Consider the following 26,391-nt stretch of genomic DNA (forward strand, 5'->3'; position numbering starts at 1 on the left):
AATATGAAACCCTAATACGCAAAAAACACTGGAAAATTTACGGATATTGCTTTACACGTTTACTAAAAAATTAATACTAAAATAAGACTTTGTTCGTTAGACCAAATTTCAAATTTACTACGATTTCTTTTTTAATTTTGTAACACTTCGCCGTTTCACCCGTGTTTTAGCGATGTATGGTCAGACATGCAAGGGATAGATGGCCAGCTGACAAAACGCGATAAAAACAAAGAGGAAATCGTATTAAAAGAATATCCAGTTAATATGTTTTTATTGAACTGCTTGTTCACGTAAGTATTGCAGAGAAAACTGAGACAATTACATGGTTTTAAATGAAACAAACTTAAAACTAATATACCAAAAGGTATATACACTAGTGTCCAAAATTAAAGCAACAAACCGAAATTTTGCAAGGTTATGTTTATTTTATCACAAAACAGTTTAATCAGGTGATAATAACGTAGAAACAATGTAAGAAATACAGAACATAAACAACTGCAGCATACATAACGGTAGACAAAAATGTTCCTCGTTTCTCGCAACTTAACTGATTTACACACCAATCCGACAACAGGTTAATCGGCTCAGTATGGGGTGCGACCACCTCTGGCAGCAATATGCGCCTGATAAACTATGGAGCGTGCTGTGAATGATACCATCACTCTCATGTTGAGGCAATAACGCTCATTCTTCCTGCATAGCTGCTCGCAAGTCTTGGAGAGGGGTTGGTGGATGCTGACGTGATGGATCTCGTGTCTCTAGTGCATCCCAGACGTGTTCTATGGGATTCAAACCGGGAGAGAGAGCGGGCCACACCATGCGTGCAGTATCTTCCATTTCCAAGAAAACGTCAACCACGCGTACTCTATGAGGTCGAGCACTATCGTCCAGCAATACGAAGTCTGGGCCCACAGCACCTCGCGACAACCGCGCATGAGGTCCAAGATCTCGTCACGATACCTGACACCGGTTAATCCTCACCAATTTAATCGAACAATTCCATGTAAAGGTGTTCGAGTAGTCAACATAATCCCTGCCCACACCATTAGGGATTATACTCGGTGTGAGTGTCTTTCCACAACGGTTGGGTCCCGAAATCGTATTCCACGTTCCCTCCAGATGCGAATCCGTCGATAATCACTCTCCAGATCAAACCGGGACTCATCTTTGAAAAGAACACTAGCCCACTGTTCGACAGTCTATGTGGCACGTTGATGGCTCCGCTCTAAAAGTTCCCTTATGTGAAGACGCGTCAAAAGTACGCACACAGCAGGTCTCCGACAATAAAGGGCACTCTTCTGAAACCTTCCGTACACTGTTTGCCTCTATACAACACGTCCAGAGCATGCTACGAAGTCAGATGCCAGTTGCCGTGCACTACTAAGGTGGTGCCATCGTACAACGAAATAACAGTTCCCTCTTTCTGATGTTACACGTGGTCGACTCCGCGCTGGTCTTCGGGATACAGTTTCGATTCCTATAAACTGTCGTCACAGCCGATCAACGACAGAACGATTCACATTAGGCCATCGGGCCACATCAGTCTGCTACTGTCTTGCTTCCATTCTTCCCACGGCACCCCTCCGCAGAGAGCCTGATAGGTGTCTTCTCTGCGTCATACTGCACCATTTGTGACTGTTTCACAGCGACTGTGGATGTGGAGCTACCCGGCGAACACCATCCCGTTTCATAGGTGCCCTGACGTCATGGTTGGCGTAGTTGTCCGTTGACCAGAGTGCCTCCTTCCGTGCAGGATCACATCGTCTAAAAGCTATCGCTCGAGTCTTCCTTGTACTGAACTTTCTCTGATGAATCACAACTGTCTGAAGTCACGTTAGCTTCCTTCTTAGTCAAAACCTTCCTTACGATTTATTTTTTCCATTTGGCCTACCTTCTTCTCTATTTTCATCAACTTTTAATTTTAACTTTTTAATATTTTTTTCTGACGTCAAATATGTAGGTTTAATTTTTCTACGTTTGCTATTTTGGGTTTTTAGTCTTGTCGATATCGATGAAATATTGTTCAGCATTTTGATTGATGTGATGTAGTTTCTTCAACTGAAAGGCGCAGGCCAAATATCGTCTACTTCGGTAGAGGGGCCAGACTGAGGTTACAGGGCTCTTTTTCCAGGGAAGGTTTCACCGCGTTTGTCTGCTGTAACATATGTGTCAGCTCTAGTGGTGGACTGAGGCAGAGATAACGAGCTCTTTCAACGATCTTTGGCCTGGTGGGTTGATGGTTTCATTCCCCACCAAGTCCATCTGAATCACATATAAATGCGTAGTACGGAATTGCATCTGGTTTAAAGGGATGGATCCCCGTTGCTTTGAATCCAGATCTAGCATTTGCAGCGTCACTGTTTTTGCGCAACATTCATGAAGAAGCCAAATGGTTCATATGGTTCAAATGGTTCTGAGCACTATGGGACTCAACTGCTGAGGTCATTAGTCCCCTAGAACTTAGAACTAGTTAAACCTAACTAACCTAATGACATCACAAACATCCATGCCCGAGGCAGGATTCGAACCTGCGACCGTAGCGGTCTCGCGGTTCCAGGCTGCAGCGCCTTTAACCGCACGGCCACTTCGGCCGGCGAAGAAGCCAAATTATAATCTATATGGCGTCGGATCTCGATGATTCCTTCGCCATTTTGCTGCGGCACTATAAAAATAATATTATTAATAATATAATATGTAAGTACACATCGGTCCAGCGGCTGCAGGTAATGCGTAGTGCGACTGCGAAGGCAAAATAAAATGATAGTGTTCATCTCAGCAAACCCCAACATCTATACAGAGTTAAGAGTGTGAAATATGGCCATCCAGAAATTGCACAACATTTCCAAGGGGCTTATAAGGGAAAAAATGATCCCTTAGCGATTGGAGAAATATCTCAGCAATCACGTAGGCAGTTTTCCTTGATAGCACTATTTCACCATCTGGTGGCTTGTTACCCACACCTCCATTCTTTTCTCGTGTTAATTTCCTTCATGACAACGTAAGAAAGAAGAAACAACCCATCAGCATAGCAACATGCTAGCACGGTAATAGTTTCTCCTTTTCAGACGATTGTAGCTACAGGAACTATCTTTGATCATCTCTGAGCTATAACAACGCTTGGTCAGTTGTTTAATTGAAACCATCTCATCCCCCCCCCCCCACACACACACATATATATATATATATATATACAGGGTGAGTCACCTAACATTACCGCTGGATATATTTCGTAAACCACATCAAATACTGACGAATAGATTCCACAGACCGAAAGTGAGGAGAGGGGCTAGTGTAATTGGTTAATACAAACCATAAAAGAATGCACGGAAGTATGTTTTTTAACACAAACCTACGTTTTTTTAAATGGAACCCCGTTAGATTTGTTAGCTCATCTGAACATATAAACAAATACGTAATCAGTGCCGTTGGTTGCATTGTAAAATGTTAATTACATCCGTAGATATTGTAACCTAAAGTTGACGCTTGAGTACCACTCCTCCGCTGTTCGATCGTGTGTATCGGAGAGCACCGAATTACGTAGGGATCCAAAGGGAACGGTGATGGACCTTAGGTACAGAAGAGACTGGAACAGCACATTACGTCCACATGTTAACACCTTTTTATTGGTCTTTTTCACTGACGCACATGTACATTACCATGAGGGGTGAGGTACACGTACACACGTGGTTTCCGTTTTCAATTACGGAGTGGAATAGAGTGTGTCCCACTGGAAACTCGTCGACGTATGTGGTATCAGCATGATAGTGCACCTGCACATTCCGCAATTAACACTAGGCTGACCCTTGACGGGATGTTCGACGGGCGTTTCATAGGACGTGGAGGACGCATAAATTGGCCAGTCCGTTCTCCTGATCTTACACCTCTGGACTTCTTTCTGTGGGCTACGTAAAAGGAGAATGTGTACCGTGATGTGCCTACAACCCCAGAGGATATGAAACAACGTATTGTGGCAGCCTGCGGCGACATTACACCAGATGTACTGCGGCGTGTACGACATTCATTACGCCAGAGATTGCAATTGTGTGCAGCAAATGGTGGCCACCACATTGAACATCTTTTGGCCTGACATGTCGGGACACACTCTATTCCACTCCGTAATTGAAAACGGAAACCACGTGTGTACGTGTACCTCACCCCTCATGGTAATGTACATGTGCGTCAGTGAAAAAGACCAATAAAAAGGTGTTAACATGTGGACGTAATGTGCTGTTCCAGTCTCTTCTGTACCTAAGGTCCATCACCGTTCCCTTTGGATCCCTACGTAATTCGGTGCTCTCCGATACAAACGATCGAACAGCGGAGGAGTGGTACTCAAGCGTCAACTTTCGGTTACAATATCTACGGATGTAATTAACATTTTACAATGCAACCAACGGCACTGATTACGTATTTGTTTATATGTTCAGATGAGCTAACAAATCTAACGGGGTTCCATTTAAAAAAACGTAGGTTTGTGTTAAAAAACATACTTCCGTGCATTCTTTTATGGTTCGTATTAACCAATTACACTAGCCCCTCTCCTCACGTTCGGTCTGTGGAATCGATTCGTCAGTATTTGATGTGGTTTACGAAATATATCCAGCGGTAATGTTAGGTGACTCACTACAGAAGTTTTTCTGGCTGAATAACCATCATTTTATACTTTATTAATAGCTATCTGAAGGTCTTCTATTTTCCATCTGCCTCTTGCAGAACCAGCCTTGGGGACGTACTTAGTTGGCATCTGTAAAAAAAGTGAATTCCCCTCAAAACTAAAAAATAAACAGATTTTTACGGAGTGGCTAACTGTCCCAAAGAAGGTATAGCCATTTCTCCCATGTGGCAGGGAGAGAGTACATAGCGTGTCATCAAACATGGTGGACGAGAACGCAAAAAGAAACAACATGACGGTATGCACCCAACCTATCAAGCCCTGAAATGTAAGTTCTCGAAACTTCTCACAGTCTCACTTAAGAAAAAACGAAAAAAAATTGATATGCTGTATAATATTAAGGTGTATTAAAAACTGAAATCATGAAAAATACTGTTTATTGAAATAAAGAGTCAAGAGAAGCATTGACGTGTCCCTCAGACAATGGTTTACTGTCAACTGACTAGCAGCGCTGTAAATCGTGTAACTGGAGAACTAGAACCATCGGTCATCCCTCGCCTACGGCCATCTATTCCTGGTTTAACCTATGTCAAACAAAATATTCGGTACACAATGAGTACAGATCGTGTAAAGCAATCCGTTTGGCTGTCATCAGTGGAGGTGCAAAGTGAAGTTCAGGGCAGACCAGTAATATTCTGGGCCCTTCCCTTAACCTTCCTTACGCGGGACACGCACTTCATCATACAGCGCACTGCCAGGATTTCCCGATGTACCTTGAGCACGCTAAGGAGCGATCCATTAGATCACACGCTACAGACGCAGTAGGGCGATTATTCGACCACAGCGCTCTCCAAGGGCACTTTGAGACTGCGCAGACCACACAGAATTAGTTTCAGAAAATGAACGTGCATCGAACAGCTACTTAATCTTTAATCTCGATTGTCGAAGATGCGCTAAGAAAATCACGGAAAAGATTGCGAAGGCGGAATAGCGCTTAACACAAAGAAGAGGGTTCTTCTTGAAAAATTATGCGGTAACGGATGTGAACCAACAGTTACGAACATTTTGGAAACGTTATAATTGTGTGGAAAATCGGCACTCGAAACCACACCCCTTCCTTCCGTAGGCAGTCAATTATCAAAGGCACAACCTATGATACACCGCATAGTTTGACTTGAAATGTCAAACAGTCACTTGTTTTCCTCCGTACGTTCCAAGCTCATCTCGAAGTTCTCATGTTTACATAATCAATGAAGATCCACACACACCTCAACTGTGAAAAATCTGTGATTAAATCAATGATCCTGTTCACAACTAAGACTTATGTTTTAAATCTATAGTACTACTTTTAACCAGCGATGTGCCATTTCTCGAAATTCTACTACAACAAATCGTGTCAGAGATGAAATGTTTTTGATAACTACTTTTTACCTTTATGCTTTGAAATAGCACAGTATCATAATCTCTTCCTCTATGAGCAAGTCTCTTTACAGACACTTCCTGACCATTTTGGAGTATTCTTCGCTATTCCCAACTGTTTTAATCAATGTGGCAATATCTGAGATGTCGAGCCGCTCTCGAAGATTCTGCAACAATGATAAACTCTTCTCTGTCAAGTTCCACTTTTACTTCTATCTTTCCTTCTGTGGCGAGCTGTGTATTTCTCACTTCTGACTACACGTCCAAAATACGCTGCTTTCCTACGTTTGATGGTGTTTCAATGGCGACTTCAAGATTTATACCAACACAGTGGAGTACTTCACGTGATCTGCCCATGACATCTTCAGTATGCGGTATCACAACCCCATTTTCAGCGCTTTTAACCTATTTGTGGATTGTTGTTGATGTTGTGGTCTTCAGTCCAGAGATTAATTTGATGCAGCTCTCCATGCTACTCTATCCTGTGCAAGCTTCTTCATCTCCCAGTACCTACTGCAACCTACATCCTTCTGAATCTGTTTAGTGTATTCATCTCTTGGTCTCCCTCTACCATTTTTACCCTCCACGCTGCTCTCCAATACTAAATTGGTGATCCCTTGATGCCTCAGAATATGCCCTACCAAGCGATCCCTTCTTCTAGTCAAGTTGTGCCACAAACACCTCCCCAATTCTGTTCAATACCTCCTCATTAGTTTTGTGATCTACCCATCTAATCTTCAGCATTCTTCTGTAGCACCACATTTCGAAAGCTTCTATTCTCTTCTTATCCTAACTATGTATCGTCCACGTTTCACTTCCATACATGGCCACACTCCATACAAATACTTTCAGAAACGACTTCCTGACACTTAAATCTATACTCGATGTTAACAAATTTCTCTTCTTCAGAAACGCTTTCCTTGCCATTGCCAGTTTACATTTTATATTCTTCCTACTTCGACCATCAAGAGTTATTTTGCTCCCCAAATAGCTAAAGTCAGTTACTACTTTAAGCGTCTCATTTCCTAATCTAATTTCCTCAGCATCACCCGATTTAATTCGCCTACGTTCCATTATCCTCGTTTTGCTTTTGTTGATGTTCATCTTATATCCTCCTTTCAAGACACTGTCCATTCCCTTCAGTTGCTCTTCCATGACCTTTGCTGTCTCTGACAGAATTACAATGTCATCGGCGAACCTCAAAGTTTTTATTTCTGCTCCATGGATTTTAATATCTATTCCGAATTTTTCTTTCGTTTCCTTTACTGCTTGCTCAATATACAGATTGAATAACATCGAGGATAGGCTACAACCCTGTCTCACTCCCTTCCGAACCACTGCTTCCCTTTCATACCCATCGACTCTTATAACTGCCATCTGGTTTCTGTACAAATTGTAATTTTACCCCTGCCACCTTCAGAATTTGAAAGAGAGTATTCCAGTCAACATTGTCAAAAACTTTCTCTAAGTATACAAATCCTAGAAACGTAGGTTTGCCTTTCCTTAATCTATTTTCTAAGATAAGTCGTAGGGTCAGTATTGCCTCACGTGTTCCAACATTTCTACGGAATCCAAACTGATCTCCCCCGAGGTCGGCTTCTACCAGTTTTCCCATTCGTCTGTAAAGAATTCGTGTTAGTATTTTGCAGCCGTGGCTTATTAAACTGATAGTTCGGTAATTTTCACATCTGTCAACATCTGCTTTCTTTGGGATTATTATATTCTTCTTGAAGTCTGAGGGTATTTCGTTTGTCTCATACATCTTGCTCACCAGATGGTAGAGTTTTGTCAGGGCTGGCTCTCCCAAGGCTATCAGTAGTTCTAATGGAATGTAGTCTACTCCCGGGGCCTTGTTTCGACTCAGGTCTTTCAGTGCTCTGTCAAACTCTTCTCGCAGTATCATATCTCCCATTTCATCTTCATCTACCTCCTCTTCCATTTCCATAACATTGTCCTCAAGAACATTGCCCTTGTATAGATCCTCTATATACTCCTTCCATCTTTCTGCTTTCCCTTCTTTGCTTAGAACTGGGTTTCCATCTGAGCTCTTGATATTCATGCAAAAACAATAGTTGTTTTGTAGCATACAGGATAGCAGACGTATTGAGAGAAACCCAAAACAATAAACGGCATTTCAAAATGTATGGATAAATGGCTAATGTAGGATAAAAGGAAACGAAATTGCAGTTAGTGTCGCCAAACAGGTAATACATATATGACGACGAAGAAAGCAATATTACAGTACTGGCTTGACTTTCTACAGAAACACAAACAACTAAGAAGACACGAATGGAGCAAGTAATTGTCAGATCCCACGAAAACAACAGGCAACATTATGCCACTATATCACCAGCAATACTAAGCAAACCTAGGTGCCCGAAGAGCTGTTATGGCAGAATCACGTACGCTTCAGACAGCGTCTACACTGCGTTCATGCTGTTGAGTCACAACTTTGTGAATGTGGAATTACGAAGGATGTGAACCACTTGTTCTTTGTATGCGGCAGTTGAAGACAACAATCTGTAACACTGTTTTGGCGTCTGGCGGCGTTAAAATGTTCTCTTTCAGCATCTGCGCTGACTCTCCTAGCGACAAGGACTACAGGGTACACAGGGAAGTCTCTCTCTTACGGTGTGCAGAGAAGTTAAACATGTTATTTAGAGATGAGCAGTCAGAGAAAATATACAATGAATTACTGTTAAAATGAAGTAGAAGAAAGTTGTAAATTTTAATTTGCCTGTTAATTACACGAGTTAATGTAGGATCTATGCAGCATCTGTGTTGATAGTGCTGCTATTAGCAATGCAAATTTATTAACTATCTAGGTATGTAGTGTGTAGCTTACATTACAGTTTTATCACAATTTCCTCTTTCTTTAACTAAATTAACGCAGTAGCACATTACGTCTAATTCTGAATTTTCGACCTAGTCATATTTCTCCACCTAATTCAACAAAAATGATACATACGAACTACTTAAACCAGCTAAAAAACTTACTAAGGATTTTCAAGAATTAAGTATTAAAGGTTAGAAATTGTATATTGATGACTCTGTGGGAAGAGACCTAAAAGCCAATAAAAAATTTTATTCATTCAATCTTCGTACATCCATATTTAAACTGGATCAAGGTGGGACACAGCTGGTAGAATTTTTATTAAAAATGAAATTCCTCCAGCTGTACTTAAGATTTTTTATTTACTTCGCTACTAGTTTCGACGTTGCGTCAACGCCATCTTCAGGCCTGTACACTTCGATGAAATCAGTTGTGTGTGGCTCAGTCTAGAAGTCCGCGGTGAGACCAACACGTGCCCCAAATGCTACGTAAGCCAAAAGTTACCTACTGTATTTTGTATGTAAAAAATAAGTCGCAGAATACATTTCTGAATTTACGTTGCTGAATTTACATATTTATTCCAATTACGTGTCAAGAAATTTTTTGACACAAGTTTATTAATGTCGATCAGTAATTACCGTCTTCAGATCTGAATATACATTTTTCTATTCATAGGGAGTCAGCATATGTAAACATGGTGCGATCAAAGCTTCGTCGTATTTATAAGTAATACAAATACCACACACACAGTTTTAGTGGACTTGTTGACTCTATGAAGCATCTTATTAGGTCTGAAGAATGCGATTATTGACCAGAAATATGTAAAAAAAAAAGGTTTGTGATCTATAACTGGAATAAATACATAAATACCTTCCTGGATCACTGTGGATTTTTTTCTCTACTGTGTCGCAACTCATTGAATACAAGGCAAAATCTGTTAAAATTAGTAATTGATCTGTGATCTTGTAAATTTTATTTCACATCTATTTCAATATCTTTCCTCATATAGCTTTCCGCATATCAAATGATTATATCAGAAACATAGCTAATGCTTACTGTTCTAGTAACAGCATTATATTGTCGTAGAAGAGCTTATTTTCCCTCAGTACTTAGTAGACTTAAGTCAGCACTTCATTCTCAGATCTGATTCATTGCTTCCAGGCTTCCCTTCACAGCTGACTTTCATAAAACTGTACCACTGACACCAGTTTTCATAAGGACACTGTAGCATGTTCCACCCTACCTTCATTCTTTTATACTTTTTTCAATTATATTTTAAAATATTATTCTGATATTTTTCAGTATTTTTGTGATCAATACATTACTGTATTTCCTTGAACAATATCTTATAGAGCTAAAAAAACGTAGCAGAGGCTCTTCCCACTACCGGAGAGAACATAAACACTGGGCAGAAACAATCAACTCGCCAACAACGGGAGGGATCTGATTCTGCCAGAGCTACTGAGCTCATTAAAATAACTTTGCCGTTTCTACGACCTTACGGAAAGAAGTTACGATCCATTGAAATAGTTCAGGTTAGGCATGGCGGTTCTCACTGAAACAACCGCTTTTCGGTTATATCGGTTTCTTTCCACGCAATTTTAAACTGACTGTTAAAACCGCTCAAAATAACTGGTTTCGGAAATCATCGATTTTTCGGTTTTTTATTCCTATTATTTCCTGTAATAAACGTAGAGATCGAACGAAGATTGAAAAAACTGACTCTCTCAGTTTCAGGATGAATGGAATCAAAATATTAAATTAAATAGACAAATAAAAAAAAAGCTTAGTCCATCCACCTTCCGCTGCTGTTCTCGAGAAGTGATAAGTGGTGGAATTGTACAAAAAGTCGCCACTATTCTCGTACTGATTCTATTTTTTTGAAACTCTGCTCAAAAATCATTCTGTAATCGGAGATCATACCTCCATTTGAGTCTGCGCTAAAGGGTAAAAGCTAAAGTTGAAGAACTCTGTATTTCGAGTTAATTTGTCCGTTTTTAAGTGCTACAACCGATAAAGCCATATTATGCGGGTTCAGGTAGCAGATCGGTTACCGTATACTGTGAATGAATTGTTGTTAAGTATTTAATTTATTAATGTTACCATAATCTCCTTCCTGTTTTATTCTTTCGTAGAAATGAAAGACAAATCTTTAATTTTTTGAAGCAAACTAAGCGCTGTACTTCATTGCTACGTCACTTGGTAAAAGTATTTCGTGACTAGGATTGGTGCCATTGTGCAGTACAACAGATGTCCAGCGATGGTAGCGAGAAACTGCCGCATAGACCAGGTGGGGGAGAGTCTTGCACAGTGGGTGTACACGCGTACCTTACGCCACGACTCTTGGCAAAAGGGACATTAGTTTCTCAGTAATGCTTTACCAATTCTAATGCCATGTGATCGGTTCTGTCGACATTGTCATTGAAACAGCACTAGTCACTCGTCCAATTTTTTATTATAACGCAGTATTTCAAACCAATGCAAATTTTACGAATAAAAATTACTCATTTTTAAAAAACGCTTATGTAAAAACTAAAAATTTTACCTATGGCTGATTGATATTTCATTTTTTCACTCGGCCATTAGTGAAAAATAAAAAACACCTGCTATAACCGAGACCAAACAAATTCATTTCATAAATAATCCACACTAATTTTTTTACCTACACGTTTATTTTTTTCAGTATCTCTTCACAGTCCTTCAGTATAGTCTCCCTGCTTCCCTGTGACCGAATCCCAACGTCTCGAGAGCTCTGTTATTTCATCCGGACCATCACTTCTGTTCATTTTCCCAATGGCTCGGGTAACAGTGATAGAAAGCTCTTTCAAAGAAAGATAACGACGCCCACGCATGGGTTTTTTTCAACTTCGCGAACAAGTGGAAGCCTGGTGGATCATGTCCGAGCTTTAGGCAGGATGTGGCAACGCTTCCCGTCCGTATTCACGCAATTTTTGGACAGCAAAATTGCCGACATGCGGGCTGGCATTGTCGTGGAGATTGGGCGGCCCAGCCTCGAGCAACAGATGTCGGGTTTTGCGCATTTTTCTGCGCAGGATTTCCGTGAATACACTGCTGAGACAAATGGTTCAAATGGCTCAGAGCACTATGGGACTTCTAAGGTCATCAGTCCCCTAGAACATTAAACTAATTAAACCTAACTAACCTAAGGACATCACACACATCCATGCCCGAGGCAGGATTCGAACCTGCGACCGTAGCGGTCACGCGGTTCCAGACTGAAGCGCCTAGAACCGCTTGGCCACAACGGCCGGCACTGATGAGACACTTATTCTACTTGGGACTGCACCTGTCATGATGATCCCTTGGTATTCATAAACAAAAGTCATCATTTGCTTGATTTAATAGAGCGCGTCGAAAGTTTTTTGGACGTGTAGACTCTGAAGCTCTTCACTAATTGGACAGTGATTTCAACTGCAGTTCAAAGTCTCTAATCCAGGTTTTATGAGCAGCGACAGCTCGACACAAGAATCCTTGACCTTCATGGTAGAATCGTTGTCTGAGCAAGTGGGACCCATCTTGTGGAAATGTTTCTTTTCTTCGACTCATTTATCAGAATGCTGATGATAGGAATTTTCCTCAGACGTCTGTGCGATCTTCTTCAAGAGCATCTGCCAAAAGTTTCACACTTTGTGCATCTGTTGTAGTTTTTGGTCTTCGGGGCCTTGGATTATCGTCTATGTTCATGCGACCAACACGAAAACGATTCATCCTACGTCAAACTCTATTACGGTCTACTGTAAACTCACCACAAACGTCACTTGACGAACTGTGGATTTCTGTCGGGTTTTTGCAGCGTAAAGTTTCCATCTTGATGTACGACCTCTAGCCTTGAACAGTCGCAGTATCCGAAACCCCGACTGGGTCCGTTTCTACCTCTTGCCAATTTTATGTTACAGTACACAGGGAAAAAACAAAAATATGTACTTCTTCCTTAAACTCCCAACTACATATGACGTAATTTTAATTGTTGTTGCATGAAACAAGCCACAGTATTGCGAGGTGCCGGGGCTAGCAGTGTATTTACCACTAAATTCTTGAATCTACATCTGTAAATGATGCTCTAAGCCCCCCCTATTCTAACTCCGACTTTTGCTGTTGCACAAGGATGAAAAAAAATATACGCGCACTGACTGTAAGCAGCCCTGCAAGTGGAGTAGAAAAGAGTTTGGCCCCTGCAATAATTTAATTTGATAAATAAGTTAAATAAAGGCAAGTTTCATTAACCTAGTGAGGAATGATAGGTTTACTCTACCGATTAACAGAATGAAAGTTCTGTGCAAAATAACAATATGATTTATTACGACTAAACACAAAATACTAAACCAAAACACATGACACATTTACAATACATTAAATTGGCTCGAATTGGAAACACAAACAAACGCTATAAAGGTGAAGTTGTCCCTAACTTAGATCGTGAGGTTTAAGACGAAGTGGTATGTGGAGCCAATTCCTTTCCACTCAAATCTCGAGAGAGACACACAGCTAACCCCACAGTAATTGCTGCTACTCAAGACAGAACAAAGTTAGAAAAGGATGAACAGGCGCGCTCTGCTGAGCTCTGATTATCACCTAGGAAAATCCCTATCTGCCGGTGCTGCGGACGTACATTACCAAACTGTCTTCTTATCTCCCAGAACACGATCTGGCGTACCGCAGGCGAGGGCTGGTTGCTTCGACGTCCTCGACCGAAAGGCGACTGCCGACTACCCAGAGCACCCGTACAGGCCGAACACCGAACATTCCCACCCCCACGACAGTGGCCGTGGTTACGTTCCAATCAGCAACTCGAAAACCGGCGGAAATTCCACTCCATTGCCGGAGCACTACCATTCCACCAATGGAGATTCTTGGCGCCAATTTCTGTGCTGATTTTGCAGAAAGTGCGGGAATTTTCCCGCCACAACTGCGTGGGTACACAAGTCATTCCCACGCCTCGCTGGTAGCCCGCCAGAAAGTGTTTTCGCAAAGTTTCTCCGAAGTAACGGAACCTCTAGCCCAGCCGCTACTTCACACCCCAGCGGGTGTGTCTCTTGACAATGTCGGCGTCTGCAAAGCATTCACTCGACTGCCTCACACACGTCGGCTTAACTCTCTCCAGTTCCACAGAGCCCGCCTGTCACCGGACCACCCGGGTGACGAGAGACGCTGCGTGGGAAGTCCGCGTGTTAAGGAAAAGCAAACCTTCCACCGCATGCAACTAGAGAGGAGAATCGTAAGATAGAAATATGAGAGGGGGCTCATGCCACCTCTCATTGCCCCTACGCCATTTTAGATTGTAATTGGTGAGCGGTTGGCTCACTTAGGAGCAAGGTAGTGAGTCAATCGCCCAAGAACAATCTTACAAAGTGACTCCACATACCGCACTCTATAAAAAAGATCATTGCAACTGAAAAATGCAACTCATAGAGGGAGGATTATTTATGATGTAGCCAACTTCACCTTCTTAATATGGAACACTAACACTCACATCACACATCCATACCCAGGGAGCCCCTTCCCAAACACCGATTCACGCAGACATTCACTCTCTAAATATGGCCCGGGCATCTGAGCCAAATATGGTGCAGTTTATTCTTTACAATCAGAGTTGGAGTGCTCCGCAATTAAATGCCCAAGATGTTACAACAATTTTAATCATTAAACTAACCTGAACTCACTCACACATGATACTATATAAGTTAACAATCTCTTTGTGAGCTTTCAGAATCTAATTACAACCTCCGATTCATTCTGTCTCCCTGCAGCAAGAATAACCTTTACAAAATGTTCCCTGCACTGATGGTCCATTCACAATGACAGTGGTGGTATCTGCTTCAGTTTATGGGGACTTCAGGCACACTGTTTGCATACACACAACAATAAACACAAAATACAAAAAAAACATGGTGTGGAGAACAATACAGTAATCTGTAATAAGAATTACAGTGTAAAACACAAACGCATACAAGGTATAACATACATTACAAAAACAACATAAGAGAAAGAAATTTAAGAAAAAAACAAGGTTCATGGGGCATCAAATTGTGCGTGCACATTGCACAAAGTTCACGACTGTGCTGAGAATGAGGCACTAAATCACATTGTTTGAAATATCCGTAGCACTTCACAAATTCTACAGTACTGACATCACATAAGGCTAAACGTCGGGTGTTGTTGCTACGTTGTTGCAACGGCAATAGGGTGTTCTGGAGTGTCTGCAGTACGCTGTTGAGATTGTAGTCAGACCCACGCATATGATCACGGCAGTACGGTAGGAAGACACAGTGATAGGCTCTCCTCACGTCGATTAATTGTCTCTGAGATCTCCTTGTTGGGATACATCACTAGTCTAGGTCTCTTCTCTCGCTGGACAGAACTTTACGTTTCCCAATATTGCAGTTCGACGAGGGATGATGGCACGTGGAGTGACTCCACAAGTGTGTGAGGTCATCCATACAGGATCGAACTAGGAGCGACTATTGTTAAAACTGCTCTCTAATAGAGAGGAGAAGTAAGAAATGAGACCATACATTTGTTAGTGTGGCACGATACTGCTTTGTGTATGCAGATCGGCCAATGCTAGTGCGTTGTAAAAACCCAAACAGGTGAGTATAGAGCGTCCCTTTCTGTCCTGAGGCACATGAGGCGCAGTTCTGACACGATATGTGATCTTCTTCGTGTACTCACGACAACGTGGTCTGCCGCAGGGAATCCCTCCAAACGGCTGCCGCGTCCGGAGAGCTAGCAGGCTGTCGCGTGTGGGTCGCGTGTCAGGGTCAACGGCCAGCCTCACTTTCGCTTGTGGCCCGGCGAGGGTCCCGCGTAATCCCGCAGGTACACGGCCCCATGACTGACAGCCTGTAGGACCGGATGCTCTCGCACCCTTCACGTCAGGTAGCGCGCTGACGCTCTTTTCTTGCAGGTAGCCGCAGACCTCTTGTTGCCGCTCCGGCCGGCCTCCGCATTGCCACGATCCCCGTCATCTGCACAATTCTTACAAAAATCTTATGCCTAACTTTTTCCCATGACCTTCTATGTTATAATAAATTTACATAATGAAACATTGATGGTCTGTCATTTCAGACACTCTTATTTTACTTTTATAGTTATTAATCTATGGCAATCATTATAACATCTAATCTAGACATGGAAATAATTTATTTTGATATATGTGTAGAGACCGATCTCAGTATTGTACATGGTGTGTGATAACTGATGCTTTGTAATGGATGAACAACTAAATGTGCGGGCCCGCACTAATATTACTATTAATTATATAGATCGACAGTAGACATGCTCAAGAATTAACTACCATATGCCAACGATCTACATTCTATGTCTTCTAAATAAATTATATTATTATGCAGGCTGAAGTTTTACTGAGCTATAAAGAACATGCAACTATTGTACGTTCGAACATGCAACTATTGTACGTTCGCTCGCCGGTCGTCCCTCCATCTCGGGTCTGTGGTTTCATGATCTGAAAAATAACATCCCAACAGGCGCGCGCCAAACACAACACTTGTGGTAGAAAACCCCCACAATATTAATCTAGTTATTGTAAAAATCCTAAAGTTTAATTTATCCTAGAATATGGTACTCTATTATTATTATTATTACCTTTTTTTTTCAATACTCTTACATAATTCCTGTTACGTTGAGATGTCTCGCTGCTCGCCGCTATTGACGACAGTGATGTGCGCGCCGTACGACATGGCCTCCGATTTCTCACTACGCCTCACTGAAACTCCAGAGACTGGGTTAGCCATGGCTATACACGACAATAAATTTATAGTTGCAACTTCCTTCTCTATCTGATGCGGTTTTCGGGATCAAAGCACACCTTTCCAGAAGCAATGTAATATGACCAAGCCAGGGGTGGTTCCTGTTGAGGATTCAGTCGCCCAACACACGCCAGCTACACAGTATGTCACGAATATCCAAGTATAAGCCCGTGGTTATTCATCTGTGACAGTCACGAGCAGCACGCTAAATCCCCAACCAGCACATTGGCATGGTAGGCTTTATGCTCGCATTTCTCTCGTCTAGGGCACCATTGGAGTCAAACGCTCACAGGATCACCCCGACTTGCAAGACAACGATGCTGGCGCAGCTCTGCAAAAGAAACTATACTGCCCATATTCATCCTCGAAATCACGCAATATACCACAATCTTGCCGTGCACTGACGCGTGCCTGCAAGCATTGGTATGAACGTTTCACGAACTGGTTGTGGCCGCTATTGAGCGTATCACGACTTCTCAGAACGCTTCTAAGAGCACGTTCTTGTATGCGCCCGTTTGTGCGACGTCTCGTCACTCATCTTTATCCCTTAACATGGACACCAGATAGGAAAGGACAAAAACATTGCTCATGGAAAGGTAGTCCCTCTTATCGCAACGACAGATGAGATCCCGAACATAAACAAAAAGAGGATAGCAGCAGTAAATTCTTATGCAAGACAACGCAGCGTGTTAATACTTTAACAATCTTAATCTATTAATGTAACGATTATTGTTCCCCGAACAAAGGTTCATATATTTGCCTATTCTACTATGTACACTTCTTACACTACTACTATTCTACGAACTCCTTTATGTGAGAGATGTGGTGGAGTCCTATGGACTTCTTTCCTTTCAGCGTCTCCAATTCATAAGCATTGTGGTGAGCTGCTCTCCTTATACGGTACGGGCCGTTGTAAACAGAATAGAATTTTTGGCATTTCATTTTTTGTTTGTTCGAAAGTCGGAAAGACTTAACGAGCACCTTTTGTCCAATTTGGAAGTGTCGTAGACGAGCTCCCCTGTCGGCACGTCTCTTCCTGACCTCTGCTGCAGCCCGTATCCTCTTGAGAGCCAAATCCACTATGGCTTGGTGCTGCGTTCGCGCCCTTGGTGGGAAGTTTACGACCTTGGTTATCAAGTCCTTAGGAATCCGGTTTTTCAGTACTGTAATGGGTGCCAATTTTGTTATCCCATGGGGTGCCTCATTGATCACCTCCTGGAAGTCTTTAAGGAAAACGTCCCATGTCGTGTGCTGTTTGTTACAGTACAACCGGCACAAGTTTCCGAGTTCTTTAATAACCCGTTCTGCAGCATTCGAGCTCGGATGGTGTGAAGATATAAAAATGGGATCAATTTTACATCGACGCAACGTCTCCTTCCATGTTTTTGACTTAAACTGTGGCCCGTTATCAGAAATGATTCTACTCACATGACCAACCTGTGGTAGGAAATCCCGGATTAGGGCTCGTGATACAGTTCGTCCTGTTGCCCTCTTCAGTGGCGTAAAGGTAACGTATTTGGACGTTAGCTCAACAAACACTAATACGTAAGTATATCCTCTTCTTGTTCTTGGCAAAGGTCCCATCAAATCTGTTGCTGCTAATTGTCTTAATTTGGTCGGTACGATTGGGTATAATGGTGCCTGCATGCTCACAGTGGTGTGCTTAGCCTTTTGGCAGTCTTTACACACCGACAGTACCCTCCGAATTCGACGCTCCATGTTTCGAAAGTAACACATGGTCCTTAGCTTGAGATTGCACTTGCGTGGTCCGAAGTGTCCATAGCTGAGGTGAGTATGCCATATAACCTTGTTTATTAGGTGTTCAGGGATGCATACCCCCCATTCAGTGTCATTGGTATAATTTCGGTGGAAAATTATGCCTTTCCGCAAGAGGTAGAACTGCCTGATGGTGGCGTGTCTTCTGTCTATCCATTTCTGTTTCAATAACACTAGGGCAGGGTCCTTGTCTTGCTCCTTCTTGATGTCCTGCATACTACAGGTAATAAAATTTTCAAAGGCTACTTTCTGCATATAGTAAAGGCAGTAGTGATTTTCCTCCAGATCTTCTTCCATGTTGTGCTCAAATCCGATCGGTGACCGTGATAAGGCGTCTGCAATAATGTTCTGACTGCCGGGGATATATTCTATCGAAAAGTTGTACTGCTGTAGATATGATGCCCACCTAATGAGCCGCCTGTGATTAAGCTTTGCAGTCATCAAGAACTCGAGCGCCTTGTGGTCTGTGTAGACCCTCGTCTTGCGACCAAACAGAAGGTATCTGAATTTTTCAAACGCCCATACAATAGCCAGCGCCTCTAACTCGGTTACTGAGTAATTCCTCTCACTTTTGGCTAGTACTCTGCTAGCAAACGCAATTGTCTTCCACACCCTGTTTCCTTCATGTACATAGTCCTGGAACACCATGACACCCAGACCGGAGTATGAACTGTCCGTTACTATGCAAAGCTCTTCTGCTAAATTAGGGTGTGATAGGATGGGTGCTTGTAATAATGCGAATTTTAATGCTTTCCATTCGGATTCGGCCGCCTCATCCCATTCCCAAGGAATCTTCTTTCCTGTAAGTTGATGCAACCGAGGACTGCTCTGAGTTTTGACATGTATAAAGCGGTTGTAAAAATTTATGATCCCCAAGAACCCCCTTAACTGCTTCTTTGTCGTAGGAATGGGAAACTTTTCAATCGCTTCGATCTTTTCGGGATTTGGCGCAATGCCCTCACCCGTGATGATATGTCCTAGAAATTTCACAGAGGACGTCCCAAAATTCGATTTTTCGATATTGATAGTCACTCCGTATTCCTTGAATGTCGCTAGGAGTTCACCGAGGACCGAATTGTGCTCTCCCCAAGATTTCTCCGCGATCAGCAAATCGTCCACATAGCTGGTGACATGACGTTTCAAATTATCGCTTAGTATGCCGTCCAGCCCCCGAATGAATGCGGCAGATGAAACGTTCAAACCAAATGGTAGACGACGAAACCGGTAACATCTTCCAAATGCTAAAAAGGCTGTGTACTGTCTGCAATTTGGATGGAGCTCGATCTGCCAGAAACTCGATTTTAGATCAACTGATGAGAAGATTGATATTCCATGGAAGTTTTGTAAGAGTTCCTCTAATCGTTCCGGTCTGTCTGTTTCGGGTTCTATTATGGTATTAATTTGTCGCGAGTCCAAGACTAAACGAATACTACCATCTGCCTTCTCGACTACTCTTAACGGGTTATTATAGGCTGAAGCCGTAGGTTCTATTATTCCTTCACTCAGCATTCGCGTAATTTCAGCTGCTACTTTCTGTCGATATGCCAAGGGGATTGGATAGGGTGGCACACGAAACTGGTTGTGCGGACGAACACGAAATTCATATTGGAAGTTCTTTATTGATCCTGTCTTGGGAAGAAAGACCTCCGCATGTTCTACTAGTAATTTATGAAGTTCTTTGCGGTGGTCACTCCTTATATTCTTTATTGCTTCCACTTTTTCTCCTATTTTCTCCTTTATTTCTCCCATTATTCCGACTTCATTCTCATCCGTGTCCTCTCCCTTACCCGCAACGTCGACCTGTTCTTCCTTTCTGTCTTTCAGACACGCATAGTTTATTCGTACACAGTTAGACGGTAGTTGAGCTGGGATCAGCTGGTCGTCGAACTTAATGTGGACGGGATTCCCTTTCCTCAAAACCACTTCACCTCGTCCTAGATCAACTATCGCTTCATGTTCATTTAGGAAGTCCGTTCCTATTATCATGTCGATCGCCAGATTTGGCACGATCCAGAAGTTAGACTCTATTTTGTGTCCTTGGCAGGAGAATTCCAGTCTTGTTTGTTGGGTGACCTCCGTACATTTACCCGCTAATGCCCCTTTTATTTTGGTTTTCTTAACCGATAGAACAGGCCAGTCCATCTCCTGAGAGCACCTCTTGTATGCTGCCTCAGATATTGCTGTTATGTAGCTTCCACTATCTATTATCGCATTCATACTCTTTTCAGCTATTGTTACTGTGATAAGAGGCTGCCGATCTTGTCGAGGAGTTGCTTTATGTTCCTCGAGCAGGATTTCTGATAAATCTTCGTAATGTATCATCCGTAGTTGGCCAGGTCCGAGATTACGTGCGAAATTCCGGCGGCCTGTGTTCGCACTAGTCTGGCGTCAATCCCTTGTTAAGCTCCCCCTCCTCTGACGTGCATTAGGATTTGCGGGTCTAGTTTCAATCTCCTGGTTCCACTGTTGTCCTTGGTTTCGCTCTCTCCAATTACGGTCGCTTTGCCGTTCGTTATTCCTCCTATCCCAGATTCCTTGTCTAGATTGACTCTGCTCCCTGACGTTCTGGTTTCCGTGTCTTTGGTTTCCATAACCTTGAATAGCGTAACCTTGACTTCCGTAACCCTGGTTTCCTAACTGACCAGTGCGATTATGCGATCTGTTGTCGTCTTCCCTTCCTGGCCCGTGGTATTTGTTACTTTGCCCCTTCTTCCTGTCCTTTGCGTCTTGTTTATCAAAGACTACTTCGAGTTCGCGCAATAGACTCTTGAATGCTTCTATGTCAGATCCACACTTGCCGACAAGTGTCTGTTGGTACCTAACTGGCAATTTGGAAAAGCAAAATTTAATGATTTCTCCGTTACTATATGGACTATCTAAAAATTGATTCTTCTTGAGTAACTCATCAAGAAATTTGGTTGCGCTCCTATGCCCGGACACTTCCAGTTCAGGACAAAATATTATTTCCTCTTTAATCCTGTCTTGCGTTTGCTTTGACCAGTAGGTACGCAGGAATGCACTAACAAATTCCTGATAAGTCCGACACGTCACTGCCACACCCCGCATCTTTTCCGCGGCTTGGCCTTCGATGTGTCCACACATGAATTCTAATTTTGCCTGGGTTGGCCATGATGCCGGTAATGAATTTGTGAACTGCATCACCCAGCTCTTCGGATGCATCGACCCTCCATTTTCTTTGAACTTCTGGAATTTTAGTATCGACAGGAAGTGATTGTGATCAAAATCCTGTCTGATCCTCGCACTGGTGTTGTCACTCGTTTCCGATACTTGCACGTCTGCTGAGTGTCCTGCTCTATCTTGCTGATAACTGTGATGTGCTACCTCTGTATCACAGTGGAAGTGGCTCTCAGAATTCACTCTCCTAGGTGGGCTATAATTATTGGGGCTATTACTCGCTGTTTCTGCGTGTGCATTGTTAGTTCCGCACTCTGTCACTGGGCTAGAGCACGGCGGGCTTTTCCTCGGAGACACAATTCTGTGTATTCCATCATTGGTATCCGAACGCGCAGTGCTCGTGTGCCCGTTTTGCTCTAGTTTTGCTATCCGACTCTCTACTTCTTCCATTCGTTTCGTGGTGTTTGCAACCGCGATATTACCTTGAGTTTTTAAGAATGCTAGGGATTTTGAGTGGGATTGTGTTGTACGTCGCAAGCGCCCTGCGAGTTTAGAAGTTGCTTCCGCGACTTTCATTGCCCCTATTGCTGCCGTTTTGGCCAGGCCTGCTACTTTTTGTGCAGCCATTGACATTTGTTTTGCTTCTCTACATTCTTCCTTTATTGATATTAATTCCCCACGAATTTCCCCTATATGCGAAATTATAGTCTGAGTGTCCTTACGCTGTTTCTCATCTTCTTCTTTCATTGATCGTAGGAAGCTCAGTATTGGGTTTACGTCATCTTTTTGATCCTCTTCAAACGTGGGAGATGTAACTCTGGACACCTGGGCGCTAGAGCTCTGACGTGGCCGAGCTAGCCCCTGTCTGCTCTCGTTCGTTTGATTATAAACTTCTGCTACCGTCTCGACCTGTGTGCCTGTCTCTGTTTCATCCTCTACCTCACACTCATAATCACGGCCGCGACGTTGCTCTAAGATCGCGTCCAAATCACCGTCCTCATCAATGACCCTGTCGTCCTGTCTTGCTAAAAATGTGCCCATCTCACCTCCGAACCTATCCCCGTCAGTAACGTGCCCCTTATCCATTATAGTATCCACTTTTGTTTTAGCTTCGCTCACTAATAGTCGTGCCTTACTTCTCGTGATCATTCATGAGAGACAAAATTTATCTGAAATACACAATAAAATAATCTACTCCCTGTATTTTTTTTTTACACATAGACATAAAATTTCAACAACGCTGTTCCAACGCTGTAATTACAAGCACAATTTTATGTGGTACAGAAACCGCACACAAATCCGACAAAGTGCGATGTGGTACGGACACCACATCAACGAAACACAAAAAACAATGAACAAAAAAATATATACACTGAAAACAAAAACTGTAATCATGCGCCGCTACTTAAAACTAAACGCGGAACTACCAGAAAAAACTTGGGTATTAATCAATAAAAAAATTAGAGAAAAAAAATTTGAATATTCGTAGTAAGAATACTGTTTGTTAATCAGTGATTCTCAGGAAAGATCCGAGGCTAAGGGTCGCCATATTATGCGAGGTGCCGGGGCTAGCAGTGTATTTACCACTAAATTCTTGAATCTACATCTGTAAATGATGCTCTGAGCCCCCCCTATTCTAACTCCGACTTTTGCTGTTGCACAAGGATGAAAAAAAATATACGCGCACTGACTGTAAGCAGCCCTGCAAGTGGAGTAGAAAAGAGTTTGGCCCCTGCAATAATTTAATTTGATAAATAAGTTAAATAAAGGCAAGTTTCATTAACCTAGTGAGGAATGATAGGTTTACTCTACCGATTAACAGAATGAAAGTTCTGTGCAAAATAACAATATGATTTATTACGACTAAACACAAAATACTAAACCAAAACACATGACACATTTACAATACATTAAATTGGCTCGAATTGGAAACACAAACAAACGCTATAAAGGTGAAGTTGTCCCTAACTTAGATCGTGAGGTTTAAGACGAAGTGGTATGTGGAGCCAATTCCTTTCCACTCAAATCTCGAGAGAGACACACAGCTAACCCCACAGTAATTGCTGCTACTCAAGACAGAACAAAGTTAGAAAAGGATGAACAGGCGCGCTCTGCTGAGCTCTGATTATCACCTAGGAAAATCCCTATCTGCCGGTGCTGCGGACGTACATTACCAAACTGTCTTCTTATCTCCCAGAACACGATCTGGCGTACCGCAGGCGAGGGCTGGTTGCTTCGACGTCCTCGACCGAAAGGCGACTGCCGACTACCCAGAGCACCCGTACAGGCCGAACACCGAACATTCCCACCCCCACGACAGTGGCCGTGGTTACGTTCCAATCAGCAACTCGAAAACCGGCGGAAATTCCACTCCATTGCCGGAGCACTACCATTCCACCAATGGAGATTCTTGGCGCCAATTTCTGTGCTGATTTTGCAGAAAGTGCGGGAATTTTCCCGCCACAACTGCGTGGGTACACAAGTCATTCCCACGCCTCGCTGGTAGCCCGCCAGAAAGTGTTTTCGCAAAGTTTCTCCGAAGTAACGGAACCTCTAGCCCAGCCGCTACTTCACACCCCAGCGGGCGTGTCTCTTGACAATGTCGGCGTCTGCAAAGCATTCACTCGACTGCCTCACACACGTCGGCTTAACTCTCTCCAGTTCCACAGAGCCCGCCTGTCACCGGACCACCCGGGTGACGAGAGACGCTGCGTGGGAAGTCCGCGTGTTAAGGAAAAGCAAACCTTCCACCGCATGCAACTAGAGAGGAGAATCGTAAGATAGAAATATGAGAGGGGGCTCATGCCACCTCTCAGTATTACCGACCTGTGTTTTCTTTCTTTTTGTCGCTTACGCCATAGTCCTGCAGCGATCGCAGGGTCGGTGTGGTTAGAACGGATTTGGCAAGATTAGTTTTAGGGGTGGCCGGATTCCCTTCCTGCCGCCACCCCGTGCCCCCTGGGACGGATTCAGTGTACCCCAGCTGTCTGCATCTAAAGTAAATCGATTTCACCAGTGCGAACGTGTAACTGAGGCGGAACGGGGGGACCAGCCCGGTATTCACCTAGCGGGATGTGGAAAACCGCCTAAAAACCACATCCAGGCTGGCTGGTACACCGACCCTTGTCGTTAATCCGCCGGGCGGAGTCGATCCGGGGCCGGCGCGCCTATTCGAGTCCAGGAAACAGCGCGTTTTTTTTAAAAAAAAAAAAAAAAAAGCTCAGGGCGTGGTACTCGCCGCACTAGCAGTGGGGTCTCTTTACGGCACTGGCAGTGCGTCGAGGCCCAAACCCCTCCCACTCCTTTTTTCATGTCCCCTGTTGGGTCATAGCACTAAGTGTGCAGAGATCTTAACACAAAACTCCCATTCTCCGATGTAAGAAAGACAAAGAAACCTCTTCTCTGAGTAGAAACTGAACACTGATAAAACTTAACAATTCTTGTTGAATCACACAAATACTTTGGAAGTCGAACACGAGTAATTCTGAACAAAATGTATTGAAAAAAAACTCTTCGTGTAACATAGAAGTTTCGGAAGCAAGGTAATAGCAAATAATAATAAGAACACAAGTGACTTTTAATTTTGTTCTGTTCGTTCTCGTTCAAGGTGTTGTAGTGGATCCACATATTTAACCGACACCCATTCTTTCAAAAATGATCTTTAGCATGTTGTCGTAGTGCTTCTGGTAGTTGCGATACTGCTCGGCTACCCCTACCCTGGCGGGTTGTTACCTGTACATTATTCACGAAATGTCCCTCGAACCGAAAAATGCCGGTAATTCGTAACTAAAAAATGGCTCTGAGCACTATGGGACTTAACATTTATGGAAATCAGTCCCCTAGAACTTGGAACTATTAAACCTAACTAACCTAAGGACATCACACAACACCCAGTCATCACGAGGCAGAGAAAATCCCTGACCCCGCCGGGAATCGAACCCGGTAATTCATAACTAAAATACTGGTATCGGTTTTAACTGGTCAGTTTTTTGCATCCCTGGTTCAGATTTCTAAGCACTTTTTCGCTGTGACTGTGCAAGATTGCAGGACTGACGTGGGGCAAACCGCTCGTGTCGGCAGGACGGTGACGGTGGAGGAGGCGACGGCATACGCCAACACCCAGGACGACTGCTGCGTGTTCGTGGAGACGTCGGCGAGGCGCAACATCCGCGTGGACGACCTGTTCTACGAGCTGTTCCTGGCGGCCGGGCTGCCGCTGGAGATGGCGCCCAACCACCACCGCCGGCTGCACCCCAGCTTCGGCAGCCCGTGCGCACTGCCGCCGCCCGCGCCGCAGCACCGCTCCAAGAAGTGCTCGCTGTCCATCAAGCGGCGCCTCAGCGACGCGTGCGGCGTCGTGGCGCCCAACGTGCGCCGGCCCTCCATCCGGACCGACCTCATGATCATGCGCACCAAGACCTGCTCGCTGGGCAGCAGCGGCGGCGGCGGCGGCAGCCGCGACGCGGGGCTCGCCGGCTCGGGGGGCGCGTCGCGCCTCGCCGCGCTCGTGCGCAGGAGCGTCGGCATCGGCGCCGCCACCGGCGACGACGTCGGCCGCTGCGTCGTCCAGTGACGCCCCGAGCGCCGGCCACCACCCCGCGCCGCCGGCCGGAGGCGCCGGGCCGCCTCCCCTGGCTGCCGCAGACTCGTCCACCGACCTCGCGTGCCACCTTTCTTCGCTGGAGCTCACAGGCAGTCTCCGACGAGATGACGACTCTCGTGTTACTGGTGAAAAATTCAGAAACTGAGCCTCTTCCTTTATTTCCTCGATAAATTCTGCGTGTGTCGTGGGCTCAGACGTTCCGTTCCTGAGGGGCCTTAGTTTTTCT

At 43.8% G+C, this 26,391-nt stretch overlaps 1 protein-coding gene across 1 annotated transcript in view; it reads left to right on the forward strand.

Annotated features, from left to right (window-relative positions):
* Positions 1–26,135, forward strand: part of LOC126252201 (GTP-binding protein Rhes) — a 559,471-nt gene extending 533,336 nt beyond the window's left edge. Inside the window, exon 3 of the mRNA XM_049953071.1 lies at positions 25,643–26,135. Coding sequence (XP_049809028.1) covers positions 25,643–26,135 — 493 coding nt within the window. The remainder of the gene's footprint in view (positions 1–25,642) is intronic.
* Positions 26,136–26,391: the final 256 nt, after the last annotated feature.

This window comes from Schistocerca nitens, chromosome 4 (assembly GCF_023898315.1).
Source record: "Schistocerca nitens isolate TAMUIC-IGC-003100 chromosome 4, iqSchNite1.1, whole genome shotgun sequence".
In the NCBI taxonomy this organism is placed as follows: domain Eukaryota; kingdom Metazoa; phylum Arthropoda; class Insecta; order Orthoptera; family Acrididae; genus Schistocerca; species Schistocerca nitens.